At 53.7% G+C, this 16,052-nt stretch overlaps 1 protein-coding gene across 1 annotated transcript in view; it reads right to left on the reverse strand.

The window, feature by feature from the left end:
* Positions 1 to 4,356: 4,356 nt before the first annotated feature.
* The window catches only part of GSDMC (gasdermin C), a 29,603-nt gene continuing 17,907 nt past the window's right edge, over positions 4,357 to 16,052 (reverse strand). Inside the window, exons 11-16 of the mRNA XM_030304544.1 lie at positions 15,517 to 15,593; positions 8,901 to 9,006; positions 8,065 to 8,118; positions 7,421 to 7,464; positions 6,878 to 7,019; positions 4,357 to 4,388 (exon numbers count right to left, since the gene is read on the reverse strand). Of these exons, the coding sequence (XP_030160404.1) occupies positions 4,357 to 4,388; positions 6,878 to 7,019; positions 7,421 to 7,464; positions 8,065 to 8,118; positions 8,901 to 9,006; positions 15,517 to 15,593 (455 nt within the window). The remainder of the gene's footprint in view (positions 4,389 to 6,877; positions 7,020 to 7,420; positions 7,465 to 8,064; positions 8,119 to 8,900; positions 9,007 to 15,516; positions 15,594 to 16,052) is intronic.

Here is a 16,052-nt window from a genome sequence, read left to right on the forward strand (position 1 = left end):
GAGATTAGCTCAGCACACACTAGTATCTTTCACTAGTTGAGGGCTTCTGCCCTGAGATTCCAGCCCCCATTGGCCCAGCGGGGGAGTATTTCTCCAGAAGCATTTGGCAGTGAGAGGCTGGGAGGTGGGAGGAGCATGAGGAGTGGACATCAAAATGGTTTGGGTAGGGGAAAGACACCCATGTATGGGTTCTGGTCCCTCTTCTGCCTGTCAATGGCTTTATGACCCATTTTCCCTATTTCTAAGGTTCCACCTCATACCTGGAAAAGCTACTAAGGCAACACTGGCTTCCAGACTGTGTCCTGTGTGCTTTGGGGAGGTCCCAAGAAAGGGGAGAGCTGCACAGGGATGGCCAAAGGCAGATGAGGCACCCTGCCAGAGAGTCGTTTCTTTCAGTCCCCATGGCTACAAGGCAGCTCACCCCTCCTACCTCCTCTGCTGGCCACAAGCTAACAGCTCCAGAGACTCTGATTTAGCTGCTTGAAAGAGGATTTCAGACAAGGGCCATCCTGTGAGCACTGTTAGGATGGGATCTCTAGAGGGTCCTACAAAGGGAGGAAAATGATCTGGAGCCACTGTATGTGAGCATGCTGTTAAAGGGGTACAAGCACATGGAGTAATGGTTCACAACCCTCCTGGGAGCTTGAGCTTTCTGGGTGTGATCTGAAACTGGCCCCTGTAATCAGAGGGCAGAGAGAGACCTGAGAAAGAGGCAGACCACTCCAGGCTGGTAGGTGGCAGGTTTTTTTTTTTTATTTTTATTTTTTAATGTTTATTTATTTTGAGAGTGAGAGAGAGAGAGCACGCATGTGTGCACAGGTGGGGGAGGGGCAGAGAAAGAGGGAGACAGAGAATCCCAAGCAGGCTCCTCATTGTCAGCCCAGAGCCCGATGCAGGGCTGGATCCCACGAACCATGAGATCGTGACCTAACCCGAAACCAAGAGTGGAATCCTTAACCGACTGAGCCACCTGGGCACCCCAAGTAGGTGACAAGTTTTAATACCAGCAAAGGGAATTTACATACGAGGTGTGTCTTTGGCAACAGCAAGTCAAATGGATTCCTGTACCTGCCCTCCAAATCTTGAAAGTTTACAAAGAGGCCCTAACTGTGCTCATTCACATACACAGCACGTAGGTGTTTTCAACATCACATCACCATCTGAAGTCTGTGTCCTTGGAGCAGTCTCTGGGAGCAGGAAAGTCAAGCAGAACCCACATTCCAAGGACAGGGCTTGGGGTGAGGAGTCTTGGAGTGCCTGGGTACCACTCACAGATCAATTGGTGGTCACATCTTTTTGATGATGTTCTCCAACATGGAGATATTTTTATCCCTGCTTTACAGGAGAAGAAACAAGTTCAGAGAGGGTAAGAAACTTGCCTAAGGTCACGCTCCTGATAGAACCAACGTCAGTCCCAATCTATTGGTTTCAGAGCCCTTGCTGTGTGTTACATTATTTTTCTCCATCTAGATGATGATGATAGAACCTCACTTTCTAGAACTAGTTTGATTTAATTGGTACATTGTTGATTCAAATTACAATCACTTCTAAATTCAGGCAAAATTTACTTTTCAAGAAAATTGTGTTTAGAAATATATGCGTTATGAAATGCAAGCTGACGCAGCCACTCTGGAAAACAGTATGGAGGTTCCTCAAAAAACTAAAAATAGAACTACCCTATGATCCAGCAATTGCACTACTAGGCATTTATCCACGGGATATGGGTGTGCTGTTTCAAAGGGGCACATGCACCCCCATGTTTATAGCAGCACTATCAACAATAGCCAAAGTATGGAAAGAGCCCAAATGTTCATCGATGGATGAATGGATAAACAAGATGTGGTATATATATACAAGGGAGTATTACTTGGCAATCAAAAAGAATGAAATCTTGCCATTTGCAACTACGTGGATGGAACTGGAGGATATTATGCTGTGAAATTAGAGAAAGACAAAAATCATATGGCTTCACTCATATGAGGACTTTAAGAGACAAAACAGATGAACATAAGGGAAGGGAAACAAAAATAATATAAACACAGGGAGGGGGACAAAAGAGAAGAGACTCATAAATATGGAGAACAAACTGAGGGTTACAGGAGGGGTTGTGGGAGGGGGGAATGGGCTAAATGGGTAAGGGACACTAAGGAATCTACTCCTGAAATCATTGTTGCAATATATGCTAACTAATTTGGATGTAAATTTTAAAAAATAAAATAAATTTTTAAAAATACGCATATGGAACAACATTTATATTATGTCGGCCAGCCCACAAAAGAGAATCTGTTAATTGCCACTGGATGTCCATTCCCTCCTCTGCAAAAGGAGGGATTCTTGCTAGGAGAGAAAACAGGCCAATCTGTATAATGAGGCTCCGAGAGGAGGAGGATGCATGAGGAGGAAGAGGGAGATGGAAGGCAGATGGCCGGAGTAAGGAGAAATCAGTGCAGGGGTGGTTAGAGGTGCTGGGGCAGCTGCAGGAGGTGAGGACATGGGAAAGGGAAGCAGATAATGTAGACCATGTGTATGGATTCATCTAATGTCCCTTAAGACATGTGAGTAGACAATGAATCCCTTTTAAAGTACTTGCCACTGTTTAACTCCTTGATTAAAACTGGGGGGCTCTGCCCCTAAAAGCAGCATGCAAAAAGAGAGGCGTGGCTGTTTTGATGGACCAGTGGACTCAGGCAGCAGAGAATGGGGGCAGTGCTGGCCTCCTCGCTCTCTTCACAGGAGGCACCACACCAGCTCTCAGGTCTGAGAAGATAGAAGATACACAAACTGGCAGAAGGTTGCTTCCGGAACTCCAGGGGTTGGTGCAAGGTCTGCAAAGATCCCCTTGCTGAAAACCTCCCTTCTTACTGTACAGAGAATGTCTAATGACATGCACACAATGTAATGCATTTTTAAACACTTTATATATTTTTGAGAGAGAGAGAGCGATCAAGTGGGGAAGAGGCAGAGAGGGAGACCAGGGATCAGAAGTGGGCTCTGCGCTGACAGTAGAGAGCCCGACTCCGGACTCGAACCCACCACGCGAGATCATCACCTGAGCCAAAGTCCGATGCTTAACCGACTGAGACCCCCAGGCGCCCCTGTAATGGCATTTTTTAAAAAGTAGCTGTACAAAAATAATTTGTATGAATGCATGGGGAAAATACTGAAGGGATAAATACCAAAAGGTCAATACTGCTTATCTCTGGGGAGTGGAGTTCTGGAGGTCGAAAGGTTCTTCATTACGTTTCTGAGATTTTGTTTCTTTTATTTTTACAAGGGCCATTGTTTTGATTGTTAGGTAAGTTTTATCAGTGGAAATGAACATATACAGTGACTGCCCGGACTGGACAAAACCAGGGCACCTGGCACGGGGTTTGTTTCCGGCTTGGGAAGCTCCGCTAAGGTAAAGAAAACGGAGCCGGGGCTCGAAGACCTGCAGCTGACACACGTGCTCAGGTTCTTGCCCTGCGCCTTTCCCACGTCCTGCGCGCGCCCTGCACGCACACGCACGGCCCCACACACGTGCACGCACACGCATGCGCCCTCCTTCACAGCGCACACACGCCTCCGCCATCTTGGCTAATGAGAGTTTTACCAGAGATACTTCCTGCTGTGAAACGGGTGCGGGTGCCGCTCTGCGGCGATGCTGGCAGTGGCCCCGCAGCTTTCCACAGCCAGATGCAAGGTTACGGGAAGGGGCCCAGCGTCCGGTTCCGCGGACGACTTCCGCCGCAGCGCGCAGGCCCGGAGTGGGACGTGCTCCCATCTCCCCCCGGCAGGAGGGGAAAGCAGGCGGGAGGACAGCGGCGGGCCGCGCACGTTCGGGAGAGATTGCCGAGCCCTTCGTTCAGCTGGGGAAGGGTCCGGCAGCTTCCTCCAGAACAGCGAGACGATTGTTACCAATAGCCGCCTCACACAGTAATAGCCGACAGCCAAGCCCCGTTGTGAGCACTCTTATGTACAACTTTTAAGGCTTCGCTACGGTCCAGAGCTGGGGATTCTTCTCCCCATTTCGGAGGGGCTGATGTTGGAGGAGGAGGCACAGGGAGGGGAGTAACTTGCCCAGAGCTACACAGCTGTCCGAGGTGGGGCCGTGGATGGAGACGGGCTGTTCTGGATCCAGCTTCTACTGCCTCTCATGGTGGGCTCGTGGATAGGGCCCAGGCCCAGCCCAAGGTGAGACCCTAAACTAACCGGCGTCCCTGCGCCCCCGGGTCTGGGTGACTAATGTCTGCAGACCAGTCCTGAAAGGGGTGGAAGGGAGTGTGTGAGCCGGTCCTGGTGGGGCCTCATAGTCCGCTGTGGCCCAGAGCGACCGATACCCTGGGGGAGGCCGTGGCACCCTTCTCAGGCATTGGCCTACACGGCGGGGTCGGCCGGCATCTGCAGCCCTGCGAGGGACCCATAGAGACCGGTGTGGCACCAGGTCAGGCTCCCACATGAGTTAGTGGCTGGACCCCTGCATCTCCAGTCCACAGCTCTCCACCAGGCTCAGGGAGAGGGCTGCATTCTGCAGGGATGAGAGGACTTCCGGTGGGAGGGAGGAGGTTGTTTCCTCCATCGGATTAAAGTTGGGCTCTAAGATGCACACCACCTGCAAGGAAGCATCCGGAACGGACAGACCGGTCTCCCGGGTCCCGCGTCAGTGGAACCCACCCTGAGGGTGTGAGCCTGGGGCCAGTGCTCCCGCATCCCCCACCATAGCTGAGGTTTGGCAAAATTGGGGACCCAGGTAGTGTACCCCCGACACCGCCTTTCCTGCCCTGGCTGGAGTCATCGGTTTCCAACACTGCCCGGTGGCTCCCAGCCACTGCCGGTGCTGTTCTGCCTGGATACTGCGCCCCTGGCTTTTCATCCATGCAGTCATGAACTGCCTGAGAAATGCCCCCCGAGCCCTGTGGTTGGTGTTGCCATAGCCACCTGTTTGAGCGGAAGCAGGCACTGTCTCTTGTTGCTGGTTTGCACAGTCCCTTAACCCAACTGCAAGGGGTCGAACCTCTTTCACCTTTGTATTCTCAGCCCCAGCATTGGGCCTGGTGGCACAGAGGTGGGCTCAGCATAATCCACGAATAAACCCGTGCATGACTGAATGCGGCCCACCCAGCAGAGGCTGCACAGGCCTGGGTGCTGAGGAGTAAGAGCCAGGGAGTGCTCCTTCTGTGAGTGAGGGCTGATAAAGCATCCTGGAGGCTCTCACCAGCTTCATTTGCTGGGGTACCATCCCTCTGCCCAGGGCCTGGGCCAGCAGGCAATGTTGGGTGTCACTCAGCACTGTTGAGAGATAGTTGAGGGCCACCGAGCGTCAGAGTCATGCTGTGTCTCTCCTCGTGGGCCCTGGAAGCCCAGGAAAGGCTGGGATGCTGGAACCCTAAAGTGGAGAGAAGTCCCATTAGGTAGCTTCGGGGCCATCCTTCCCTAGAAGGTTCAAGAAGGTGGGAACTGAGCCTTCCCTGGAAGTGCTGAGTGGTCTTGAGTAAGTTGCCACCCCTTCCACCCCCTCAGTTTCCCTAAAACACGATCCATGAAGGGTATATGGCGGGCTTCACCTTACACAGGGCTTTGTGAGGTGGTTACTAGCCAGGATAATGGTGGTTCCTCATCCTGTCCGGGAAGGAACTAGGACGAGAACCCAGGTTGGCCTTTCCAAACATGAAGCCCAATCTTGGGAAACAGCATCCTTCTAGGCCCATGGAGCATCCATGCAGGGGGAGGGAACTAATGGATGTTGGGCACCTATGATGTGTAGACATGTGTTTGATAGATCCAAGCCTATGGGTAATACAGGCAATAACTCTTGCCTTTGTGGCACTTACATTTCTGGCAGGGGGAGACCAATGATAAACAATAAACTCGATTAGCCTCATGAATATCTTGGGGGAGGAGTATACCAGGCAGAGGGAATGTGCAGTGCAAAGGTCCTGAGGCAGAAGCTGGTCTGAATTGTTCAAGTAACACCAGCACAGAGAGTTCTGTGGTTGGAGTAGAGGAAGCAAGGTGGAAAGCCATGAAGGCCAGTGGTAAGGGGACTATCAAGGGAGAGCTGATGGAGGCCTATGGGGTCTGAGGCCTCTCTGTGTGTGGTGACAGGGCCAAGGCCTTGCTGGTCAGCAGCACTGGCAGTTGGGAGGAAATACTGGGAATCTGCTGGGCACTTCGGCACCTGTTCATCATGGAGCCTTCAGAGATGAATGGCTGCCGCTGCACTACCATCCCCCAAATCTCATGCTGGTTCCTCTTTTGGAGGATTCTCACCCAGAGCTATACAGGGAAGGGAATTCTGGGAAGCGAAGATCCCAGCTTCCCAAGGTGACAATTGAATAGCCCGTTCCAGTCTTCAATCCCCTTGTCCTGCCTGCCCCAGTACTTCTGTCGACACCACTGGCCACCAGCGTGGGGATCCTGTTCCTGGCTCCTCCCGTGAGCCTTGCCTCGTTCTGGGTTGGAGCAGGGCCTCTGCTAGACACTCTCATGCCGTTGGCAATTCCCTGTCTATATTGGTGTGATGTCCGTCTCTGTTACAGACTGAAAGAGGAGAGTGGAGATTTCCTAGTGCCTTGTTGACACACACTGGGTGCTCAGTAAATCATCGCTGAAGGAAGGGCTGGAGTGTCCTGCGAGGTGAGTGCCACTTACCCTCACTTAATGCACAAGCAAAATCAGGAAATGGGGGCTGTGCTTTTCCATGCTGACTTTTGGCAGGGCTTGGACACAGAATCAGATGCAAGTGGGCATGGCCTGGGACCGTCTAGAGCAAGGGTGAACAGCAGAAGGCCCGCTTGGAGAGTGTGGACCGGGAACACAAGGGCTGCTGGGCAGGGGCCTTGGGAGGCCTTCCCTCTGGACTCTTCTCCCACCCCAGCCCCTTGTATATCCCTCTTACCCAGGAGAGCTCCAAGAATGCAGAGGATGGCCCTGCCTTTCAAGGCCAACAGTCTGCCTGAGGGGTTCCAGAGAGTACTTAGGATGAAGCCCCCAGGGCCACCAAGCTGTCCCAGCACCCCAGTGTCCAGGGCCTTTTCCAGCTGTAGGGCAGGGGCAAGGGGGAGCAGGGAGAGACAGGCTGCAGGTCTCCCTCTCTGCTCCCTGACCCCGCACCCCACCACCCAGGCTCCTGTTCCCCATCTGCTGGCACTGTGTCCCCTCTGACGCCAGTGAGGATGGAATGAGCCTGGGTTCTGATGCCGGCAGTGCTGAACCAGGTCCCTCCTTTGGGTTTTAGTGAGCAAATGTTCAGGGAGTGTCTGACACAATAGCGGGCACAGGGCTGTGCCTGGTCACCCCAGGGCCAGCCTCACCATGCCATCCATAGTTAGGTGCTGCTGAGACCCAGAACATGTCCCACTCCTGCCTCTCGTTCCCCTGTGCCTCCCCTCTTTCCTGGACCCCAGTCCCCAGGCCCTGGTCTGGCCTATGGGTCCCTTACCATGTCCTTGAGCTCCTGCAGGGCCTGGGGGGCTGTGAGCAGCTCTTGGAGGGCACCTCACAGCAGGTGCCGCAGCTCTGGAGGCAGCGTGGCCGGGTCCTGCAGCTGGGCACCCACCTGCCTTCGCGGGCCCTGGAAATTGGGCTCCTCACCCAGGGCCTGTGGAGAGAGACTATAGGCCCCCACTGGTTTCTGTGCCCAGGCTCCCTGCCCAGGGCCAGCCAGACTAGATCCTTCAGCCTAACCAGGAGGTCCTGGTGTCACAGTCCCGTCCTGATGAAGCTTCCGCCTGATGCAGAGCACAGCATTCTTTCATCTGCCTCCTTCTCATTTCTTCCTCTCCTCCCCTCTCCCCTCCCCTCCAGCATTTACTGAGTACCCACCACATATGGGGTGGCAGTCATGGGTCCTGTCCTTATTTCCCTATTTCCCCTACCTCACTCTTCTTCCCCTCACTCCCCTCCCATTCACCCCTGCTCAGGGCCCATGCTTCATGGGCCCTAGAAGATGGCCCTCCCTGCCCCGAGGGACATGGGGTGACTACATGGTGGTGGGGAAGGGACTCCCAAGAGCAGTGTCAGGGCATTGTCTGTGGGAAGGGATGACTTCTGCTTGGGTTCCAGGCCCTGGGCAGGGCTACTCACCTCCACAGACAGGAAAGCTCTGACCGAGCTTTCCTTCAGGCAGGTACAGAATAGCTGTGTGGGAGCACAGGTAGGGCAAAAGAGAAAGTGCCCAAGAGGAAGACAGACAGCAGTTAATGGGGTCCTACGGTGTACTGGCCATAGAGCCAGGGACCTCACAGCTTTCCTCCTGTGGCCTCACAGTACTCTGTGGGTAGCAGCCTGAGCCCCTTTATAGACGAGGATGCTGAAGCTGGAGATGTTTCGTAACGTCTCCAGGGCCATGCAGATGGCAGACGGCAAAGCCATCATTCAAACCTCAGTGCACTGGACTCTTAAGCTCATGCTTTTTTCAAGAGGGTGCGGGTGGCCAAATCTTCCTCCCCCAGCTAAAGCCAACCCTCAGATTCAGCAGGCCAGATCTGAGCACCCGAGCTGTCCTGCCCTGGGCTCAGTCCCCAGCCCCTCTCTGGGCTGCAGCACTGATGGGAGAGCAAAACTCCCTCCTCCCACCAGTCACCCCTGGGCCAGGGATGAGCAGGACCACCAGTCTGCAAGATTCTTTGTGCTAATTAGATGACACAAACCTTCCTCCCATCAAGTGCAGCTCCCCCCTTGTCCCCAAACCCTGGGGCCGAGTGGGACACGGACTGGGTAGTAAGCCCTCCTTGACAGCTGAGCTCAGGGCTGCCTCTCTCTGCACGTCGCATCCTTGCAGCAGCTGCCAGAATGTGGACCTGGCTGGCTGAGTGCTCAGGCTCCTGGGAAATGGTCTCCCTCTCCCTCCTCCTGCCCCTCTGCCTGCTCTCCCAGAGGGAGACTCGTGTCTCTGCTCCTGACCTCCAGCCTCCACTTACCCCAGCAGTTCTCTTTGATTACTAGCTGAAGCACCCTGTAGGCCGAGATGGTGCCCTGGGGGATGGTCTCTGTCTTCTCTTTGACCATGTGGCTCTGACCCTGGATCTAGGAGGGGGGCAGAGAGAATAGGACCTCAGGTCCACGCGGGATTTGAGAACCTGCAGGAAGGTGGTTAGGGGCAGCAGGAACAGGGGATAGGGAGGAGGGACTGCCGTGGTCTCTCTTGGTCATCAGCGTAGGGGCTTTAGAGGTTGGAGTGGAGAGGAAGATCCCACAGCACGGGATGGGGGACCCTCAGGCCCAGTCAGGACAGCAAAGTATGTTGCACACAAGATATTTCCAGAAAAAAACCCAAGGCATTCTGGGGTCAAAGCAACACGCGTTGGCATGATAAAAACTTCCCCCAGTAAAGAAATGGGTTTCACTTGGTGTCGTTAAGCACTGTCCAGAGTTTGGAGTGCTGGCTTTGGGAACTGCTGAGCTGGAGTCCTGAGGCCCTGCATTTGGATCACCTCCAAATGCTCTGAGACCTCCCCTGTCCCTGGGAGGTGGAGAGTGACGTGGCTCGGGAGAGCCCTGGGAGGTGGAGGCCCCCGCAAGCTGGGACTCCTGACGTGGTGCCCCTGGTGTCAGCATTCCCGCCCTCCTCCCACAGGGAAAGTGCAGATTGAAAACAACAGTAAGAGAATGCCTCCTGTCCCCTGGCATGTGGCTGGCCTGAATAAGGACTGTGAATCCAGCTCCCCCACAGCTAGACGAGGCCGTGTGGCCAGGTTCTGGCCAGTGGGATGTAAATGGAGGCGGTGTGTACCGGTCCTTTTCTCCCTCCCGGCTGCAATGTGGACGTGATACGTGGAGCTGGAGCAGCCGTCTTGGACCAGGAGGTGACAGCCATACACCGAGGTGGCAGAGGGACAAAACAGAAAGAGCCAGGTCTCTGATCACCACTGTCTGCCACTGCAGCCCTTAGGCTCCTATCTGGACTTTGACCTAAGAGAGGACTCCTTTTCTGGTTGAGAGCCACTGTCATTTCAGGATCCCCATCACTTACCACTAGGGTGACTAACTGTCCTGGTTTTCCCACGGAAAGTCCTGGGTCCCAGGGAAGTCCTAGTCTCAGGCAAACTGGGAAGGTTGGAAACGCTACGCTGACCCTAGTCCCATGGCACACCTGGAGTCACCTGTAGTGAGAGATCAACCGCAAATATTTAATCCCAAGGTGGTTCCCTGCTCCCCAGCTGCTCCCACCTCCCCTTACATTGTCCCCTGTCTTTCCCACAACTGCCAAGTGGAGCAAGGCTGCGTGTTTTAACATCTCACCCCTTGATTAGAAGGCCAGCCATCTGCTGTGTTCAGAGGCAGTGCTGCAGTGTAACTAGCTTTTAAGCACGTGGATGTTGGAACCAGGTAGGCCCAGGTCTGGATTTTAGCCCCAGCACTTGCTGGCTGTGTGCTCCCGAGCAAGCAGTTTAACCTCTTGGAGCTACAGGTTCTGTACCCCAAAAACCCGATCTATGGTACTTAACGTTACGGAATCATCAGGAGGAGTGGATGAGAAAAATTTATAGAGAACATTTTGTACTGTGTTCTAGCTTCTAAAAAGTATTTAGCAACGGCAGCTGGAGGTGGACCGATCTGTGACCCCTGCTCACCTGCGTTCCTGTGGCCCGTGAGAGGTGAGGCTGACTGTGATGCTGGGTCTCGCTTCATTTGTGGGAGATGAGAGTCCCAGAGCCCCAGGATGCTAGTGTGGGACCCACGCTTCCTGTGTCACAGTGGGGACCTGAGGCCCAAAGGTACTAAATGAGCTAAGGACTGCGTTGGTGAGGAGCAGATCTGGGCCTTAGAGTGGCTCAGGCACCTTCCTCACACTGTTGCCTAATTTAATCTTCCCCTGGTTCTGCAGCCCAACCTCTTGGGCTGGAGCCAGCAAACTCGGAGGGTCAGGTGACTGGCTCAAGGCTACACGGCTAGCCAGGGGCAGGACTGGGATTCATACCTAGGTACCCCTGGTTCCAGAGCTGATGTAAACCCCCTAGACTGTGGTAGCAATGCTGGCAGCACATAGAATCACCTGAGGGAGTTCTAAAAATCTGAGCAAGGGGATCCTCTTCCAGTCCAGTTAAACTAGAATTGGGAGGGGGGCACCTGGGTGGCTCAGCCGTCGAGCATCAGACTTGATTTCGGCTCAGGTCATTATCTTACGGTTCGTGGGATCGAGCCCTGCGTGGAGCCCTCCGTTGGGCACTGTGTGGATAGCTCAGAGCCTGCTTGGGATCCTCTCTCTCCCTCGCTCTCTGCCCCTCCCCCCCAACACGTGCTTGCTTTCTCAAAATAAGTAAATAACTTAAAAAACAGACTTGGCAGGGGCAGTGTTGGGCACTGGCATTTTCAAATAAAAACCAAAACAGCTTTCTAGGTGACTCTAACCTTTATCAGAGTTGAGAACCATAACACAAGCACCTGGGAAGCCCATTCGTGTTTAGAGGGGGCGAGTCTTAGTGGGGCAGCCGTTTGGCAGGAGTTGGGCTGGAAGGGGAGCTCTTCGGTGGCTGTCAGCAGCCCCAAGGCACACCCTGCACCTTTGCATGGCCCGGCCCAAGGAAGGCCAGCTGTCCCGCTCCCTCTGCGTTGCTGAGGCTCTGAAGAAGGGTGTTCCGCGTGTTCTCCATGGCCTGTCACCACATACAGGCTCTCCTTCTTCTGGCTTTGCGGCTCCCTGAGGAACAAGGGCTTCAGAGCCCTCAGTTTCCTGCAAGGGCGCGTAGGGGCAGGGTGCGAGAAGTGGTGGGGCTTGGGAGGGTCTCTCCCCTGGTGTGGCGGCCTGGGCCTGGGGACTGCTTGTTTAAGGTCACTTGGGGGTGGTTGGAAAAGTAGAGAAGCTGAGGGAAGTGTGATACATCTGTCTCCTACAAGGTTTAAAATGTCCAGGGGCTCCTCGGTGGCTCAGCCAGTTAAATGTCTGACTTCGGCTCAGGCCATGATCTCACAGTTCGTGGGTTCGAGTCCCGTGTTGGGCTCTGTGCTGACAGCTCAGTGCCTGGAGCCTGCTTCAGATTCTGCATCTTTCTCTCTCTCTCTCCCCGTGCCTCTCTGCCCGTCCCCTGCTTGTGCTCTCTCTCAAAAATAAATAAACATTAAAAAAGAAATGTCCAGACCAGAGGCTACCATGTGGCCTCTACAAACTGAACTGGACAAGAGGCTTATGTTTATGTGGCTCATGTGGTGTTCAGAATTTTTCACATAAAATTGGTAGGTTTCGCATAAAAATCTTGATTTCTGGCTTCTCTTAAAAAATAGTGCCACCAAGGGGCACCTGGGTGGCTCAGTCGGTTAAACATCTGACCCTTGATTTCAGCTCAGGTCATGATCTCACAGTTTGTAGGATTGAGCCCCTGTGTTGGCCTCTGTCCTGACAGCATGGAGCCTGCTTGGGGTTCTCTCTCTCTGCCCCCCTGCCAAAAAAAAAAAAATTGAAAAAAGAAACCGGTGCCACCAAGCTCACATTCCTGCCTGGCAATAGCCCTGGCAGCCATCACTCAGCATCAGGCAGGCCTGTGTCTCTGGTTTGCCCCAGTCTTCAGCACGCCCTGTTGCCTCACGTACGGCAGCTGCCACATGGCTGTTGTTTTTCCTGGCCCTAAAACGTCTGGGTTGAAATCTCTGACGTAACCTAAGCCCGTCCCTGGGCCCCTGGACTCACGGCTAGTAGTGGACTCTTCAGAGGGGCTTTGCCTGAGGCCTCCAGCTGGTCAGAGCCTGGGGTTTTCCTTTCCTGCCTCCTGATTCCTACTCCAGCCTGGAGGGCCCCTGCCCACAGATAGACCTCAGCCAGGAGAGCCCGGCCTGCCTGGCTGGCCCACCCGACTCTCCTCTCTTCTCCGTTAGAGTCTCCCGGGTGAGAGGGGGAGCCGTGAGTGTCTGTACGGTCAGTGTGGAGTTTTGGGTCACCCCACTGCTCCTTGTCTCCTTCCCCGGCAGCCCGGGGCTCACACTGATGGCCCCTATCGTGGCTCCTGCCACCATCTCCTGGATCTGGATGGGTTGGCTCCGGGTCACCTCCGTGGGAAGAGGTCCAGAGTGGAGCCAGGTAGCAAGGGAGGCAGGGTTGAGTGTGGCTAAGGCCTCAGTCCTGGGTTCCAGTTTTGCCTCCACCACTTACTGGCTGGGTGTGAGTGACCCCGAGCAAGCCACTAACTCTTGGAGCCTCAGTTTCCCCATCTAGAAAAGCCGGGGTGGGAGGGTGTTCAGGGGAAGAATGGCAGGGTCTTCCCCCAGGGGTCTTTTGAGGATTAACCGAGGAGCTGCCAATGTGGTCCTGGCACACAGCAAGCACTTGATCCCTTAAACAACATTATTGTTGTTTAAAATTATCATTACTTCTTAACACAGCTGGGGACAGGAGGAAGAAAAAAATAGGTTTCTCCTTCCCCTACATGGAAGATGGGTGTCTGTGGCATGCTCCTGGCCAGGCAGACCGGGGTCTGTGTGTCTGGGCGGAGGGTGTCATCTTTCTCAGTCACATGAATCTCTTTTTCGTGGCAATCTGCCACCCAAGAGCACCCACCCACCTGAAAGTACCTGGTGGGGGCAGGGGGGGGGGGCGGGCGGGCTCCAGTGCATTCATGAGGGAGAATTCTGTGGGGATGAGGGCCGTGTCCCAAGCCAGGGGTCACATCTGTGCTTCTTCCTCACCAGGCAGAAGGGGAGAAAGTGTGGGGTGCTGTTCAAGCTGTCGACAGGCACCAGCTCACCTCTCCTGGCCAGTTCTCTGACCACACTCTTAGTGTCCCTTGCAAACAGGGACGATACGTTTCTGGAGGGGTGAAGAGGCAGGTGTCATACACAGCTGTGGGGACCTTGGTGAATGCCGTCAGCTGGACTGAATCATGAACGGAAGCGTGAGGAATGGGGAGCCCTGAGCAGATTTCTCCCAGGGCTGGGTTCTGAAGTCAGCAAGGTGGGTAGAAATCACAGATGGTCAAAACCACCCCCAAAATACCCATTAAATCATTTCCCTCCTGCGGGCATGGGACCCGGAGGAGCTCCAGGGCCAAGGACTCCCTTCTCTTAATTTTAGAACATGTGTTCCCTTGGGAACTAAATCCCCCTGCTACTTGGTTGCCTCATCTGTGAAGTAGAAATTTACCCAGATTTATATAAAATAGAGATAATTATTATCTATAACAATACTTCCTCTAGTGGACTGTTATGAGGACTAACAATGTTGATGTTTGTAAAGTACATACCACATGGTAGATGTTGATAAGCTGTCACCCTGGGTGTTCTGGCCTTGCTGTCTTTTCTGAGGTAGTGGGGACCCAGGTGGGTGGGGGGAGGGAGAGAAGAGATGGGGGTGGCATGGGAAGGGTACAGAGATTTCCTTTCTCTTCTCCCTCCTCTTAGCACGCATGAGTTTTCTGGGTAGAAGCATCTAATGTGAGCCTCTATTTCCCCCTCCTCTGGGCCCCCTGTAGCATTTTGTTCCTGTGTCTTTGATGGCCTTTGCCATTTGTGTGAGCACCTTACTGAGGTAGGCCTGGGAGCACTGAAGGTTTGTGAGCAGGGCAGCGACACTGCGAACCAGTGCATGTGTTTTAGGACTAGCACTCACAGCCCCCTGGAAAGGGGAGACTTGAGGAGCTTATGACCACAGTCCAGGGGAGTGTGACCACAGGCTCTAGTGCCCTGTGGGGGCCATCCTTGTCTTCAGCCCCTGGGAAAGGAGGCAAGTGAGGGGCCAGCTTCTCTATCAGGCAAGGTGCCTGGGGGCCCACAAAAATGTTTTAATTTACTTTATTATTATTATTTTTTTAATTTGTTTATTTTTGAGAGAGAGAGAGAACGCAAGCATGCGGGAGGAGCAGAGAGAGAATCCCAAGGAGGCGCTGCACTGTCAGTGCAGAGCCTGATGCTGGGCTCGAACTCACCAACCATGAGCTCATGACCTGAGCCGAGACCAAGAGTTGAATGCTTAACCTATTGAGTCACTCAGGCACACCTAATTTACTTTAAAATCAGAAGAAAGAAATAAGCTTGTAGGTCTAAGAGAATGGCTTACTACACAGTATTAATATATTCATCTTTATGTCAGTAGTCTTTTTTTTTTTCTTTTCTATCCAACTTAAAGCCAAAGAGAAGCATACATATTGTTGGCAGTGGGCCAACAACAGCCTTAAATGATAATATTTGATATTTCCACAGAGGAAGGGGTGCCGGAGATTGACCGCGGCCTGGGGAAGTGGGAGCCGACTGGGCCCCCTGACGGGCCTGTAGGGGGCACCCAGAGGCGCATCAGCTCAAGCTTGCCTAGGGAGCTCACCTAGGGAGCTCTCCTAGGGGTAGCAGTGGGGGAACCTGGGGAGTTGGTGCTGAAGTTGTGTTGTGAGCAAGAGGACCCTGCCGGGACCGCCTGGGGGCAGCAGCAGCTAGGATTTGGGGAGGGGAAGTGGGATGCTCTCCAAAGGATAGAGGGCCCAAGAAGGAAAGGCCTGGAGAGGTTGGGAGAAGCTGTGGACCTGGTTGCAGGCCCGTCCTCCTGCAGGGATCCCCCTGCCTGCGCCCCCTGTCCAGCCACCCCTCCAGGACCTGGGGTCCCTGGCTCCCCATGCTTACCTGAGGCCCCGGCTGGCTGTACCAAGGACAGTGGCAGGCCGTCCAGGCCTCCAGGCTGAGTCCCATGCAGGAATTCTCTAGAAACCATACCCAGCGCCATAGGGTTTTCAGCCCTACATGGGGGCGATCTTCCAGCTTTCAGTAAGGGCATATGGACTCACATTAATACTTATGCTTGCTTTCTTTAATCGAAGCCATATATTCATGTAACTTAATCAAATTGTTGTAAGGTGTCTGGGTGACTCGGTTGGTTAAGTGTCTGATTTCAGCTCAGGTCATGATCTCAGCGTTTGTGGGCTTGAGGCTGTGACCTCCTCAGAGCCTAGAGCCTGCTTTGGATTCTATGTCTCTCTCTCTCTCTCTCTCTCTCTCTCTCTCTCTGCCCCTCCCCCACTTGTGTCTGCACTTGCTTGCTCGCCCTCTCTCTCACAAATATTTTAAAAAATAAACAAGAATCAAATTGTTCTACGTGAGTTTCCCCTTCCTTCCTTCCTTCCTTCCTTCCTTCCTTCCTTCCTTCCTTCCTTCCTTCCTTC

The sequence above is a fragment of the Lynx canadensis genome, chromosome F2, assembly GCF_007474595.2.
Source record: "Lynx canadensis isolate LIC74 chromosome F2, mLynCan4.pri.v2, whole genome shotgun sequence".
In the NCBI taxonomy this organism is placed as follows: Eukaryota; Metazoa; Chordata; class Mammalia; order Carnivora; family Felidae; genus Lynx; species Lynx canadensis.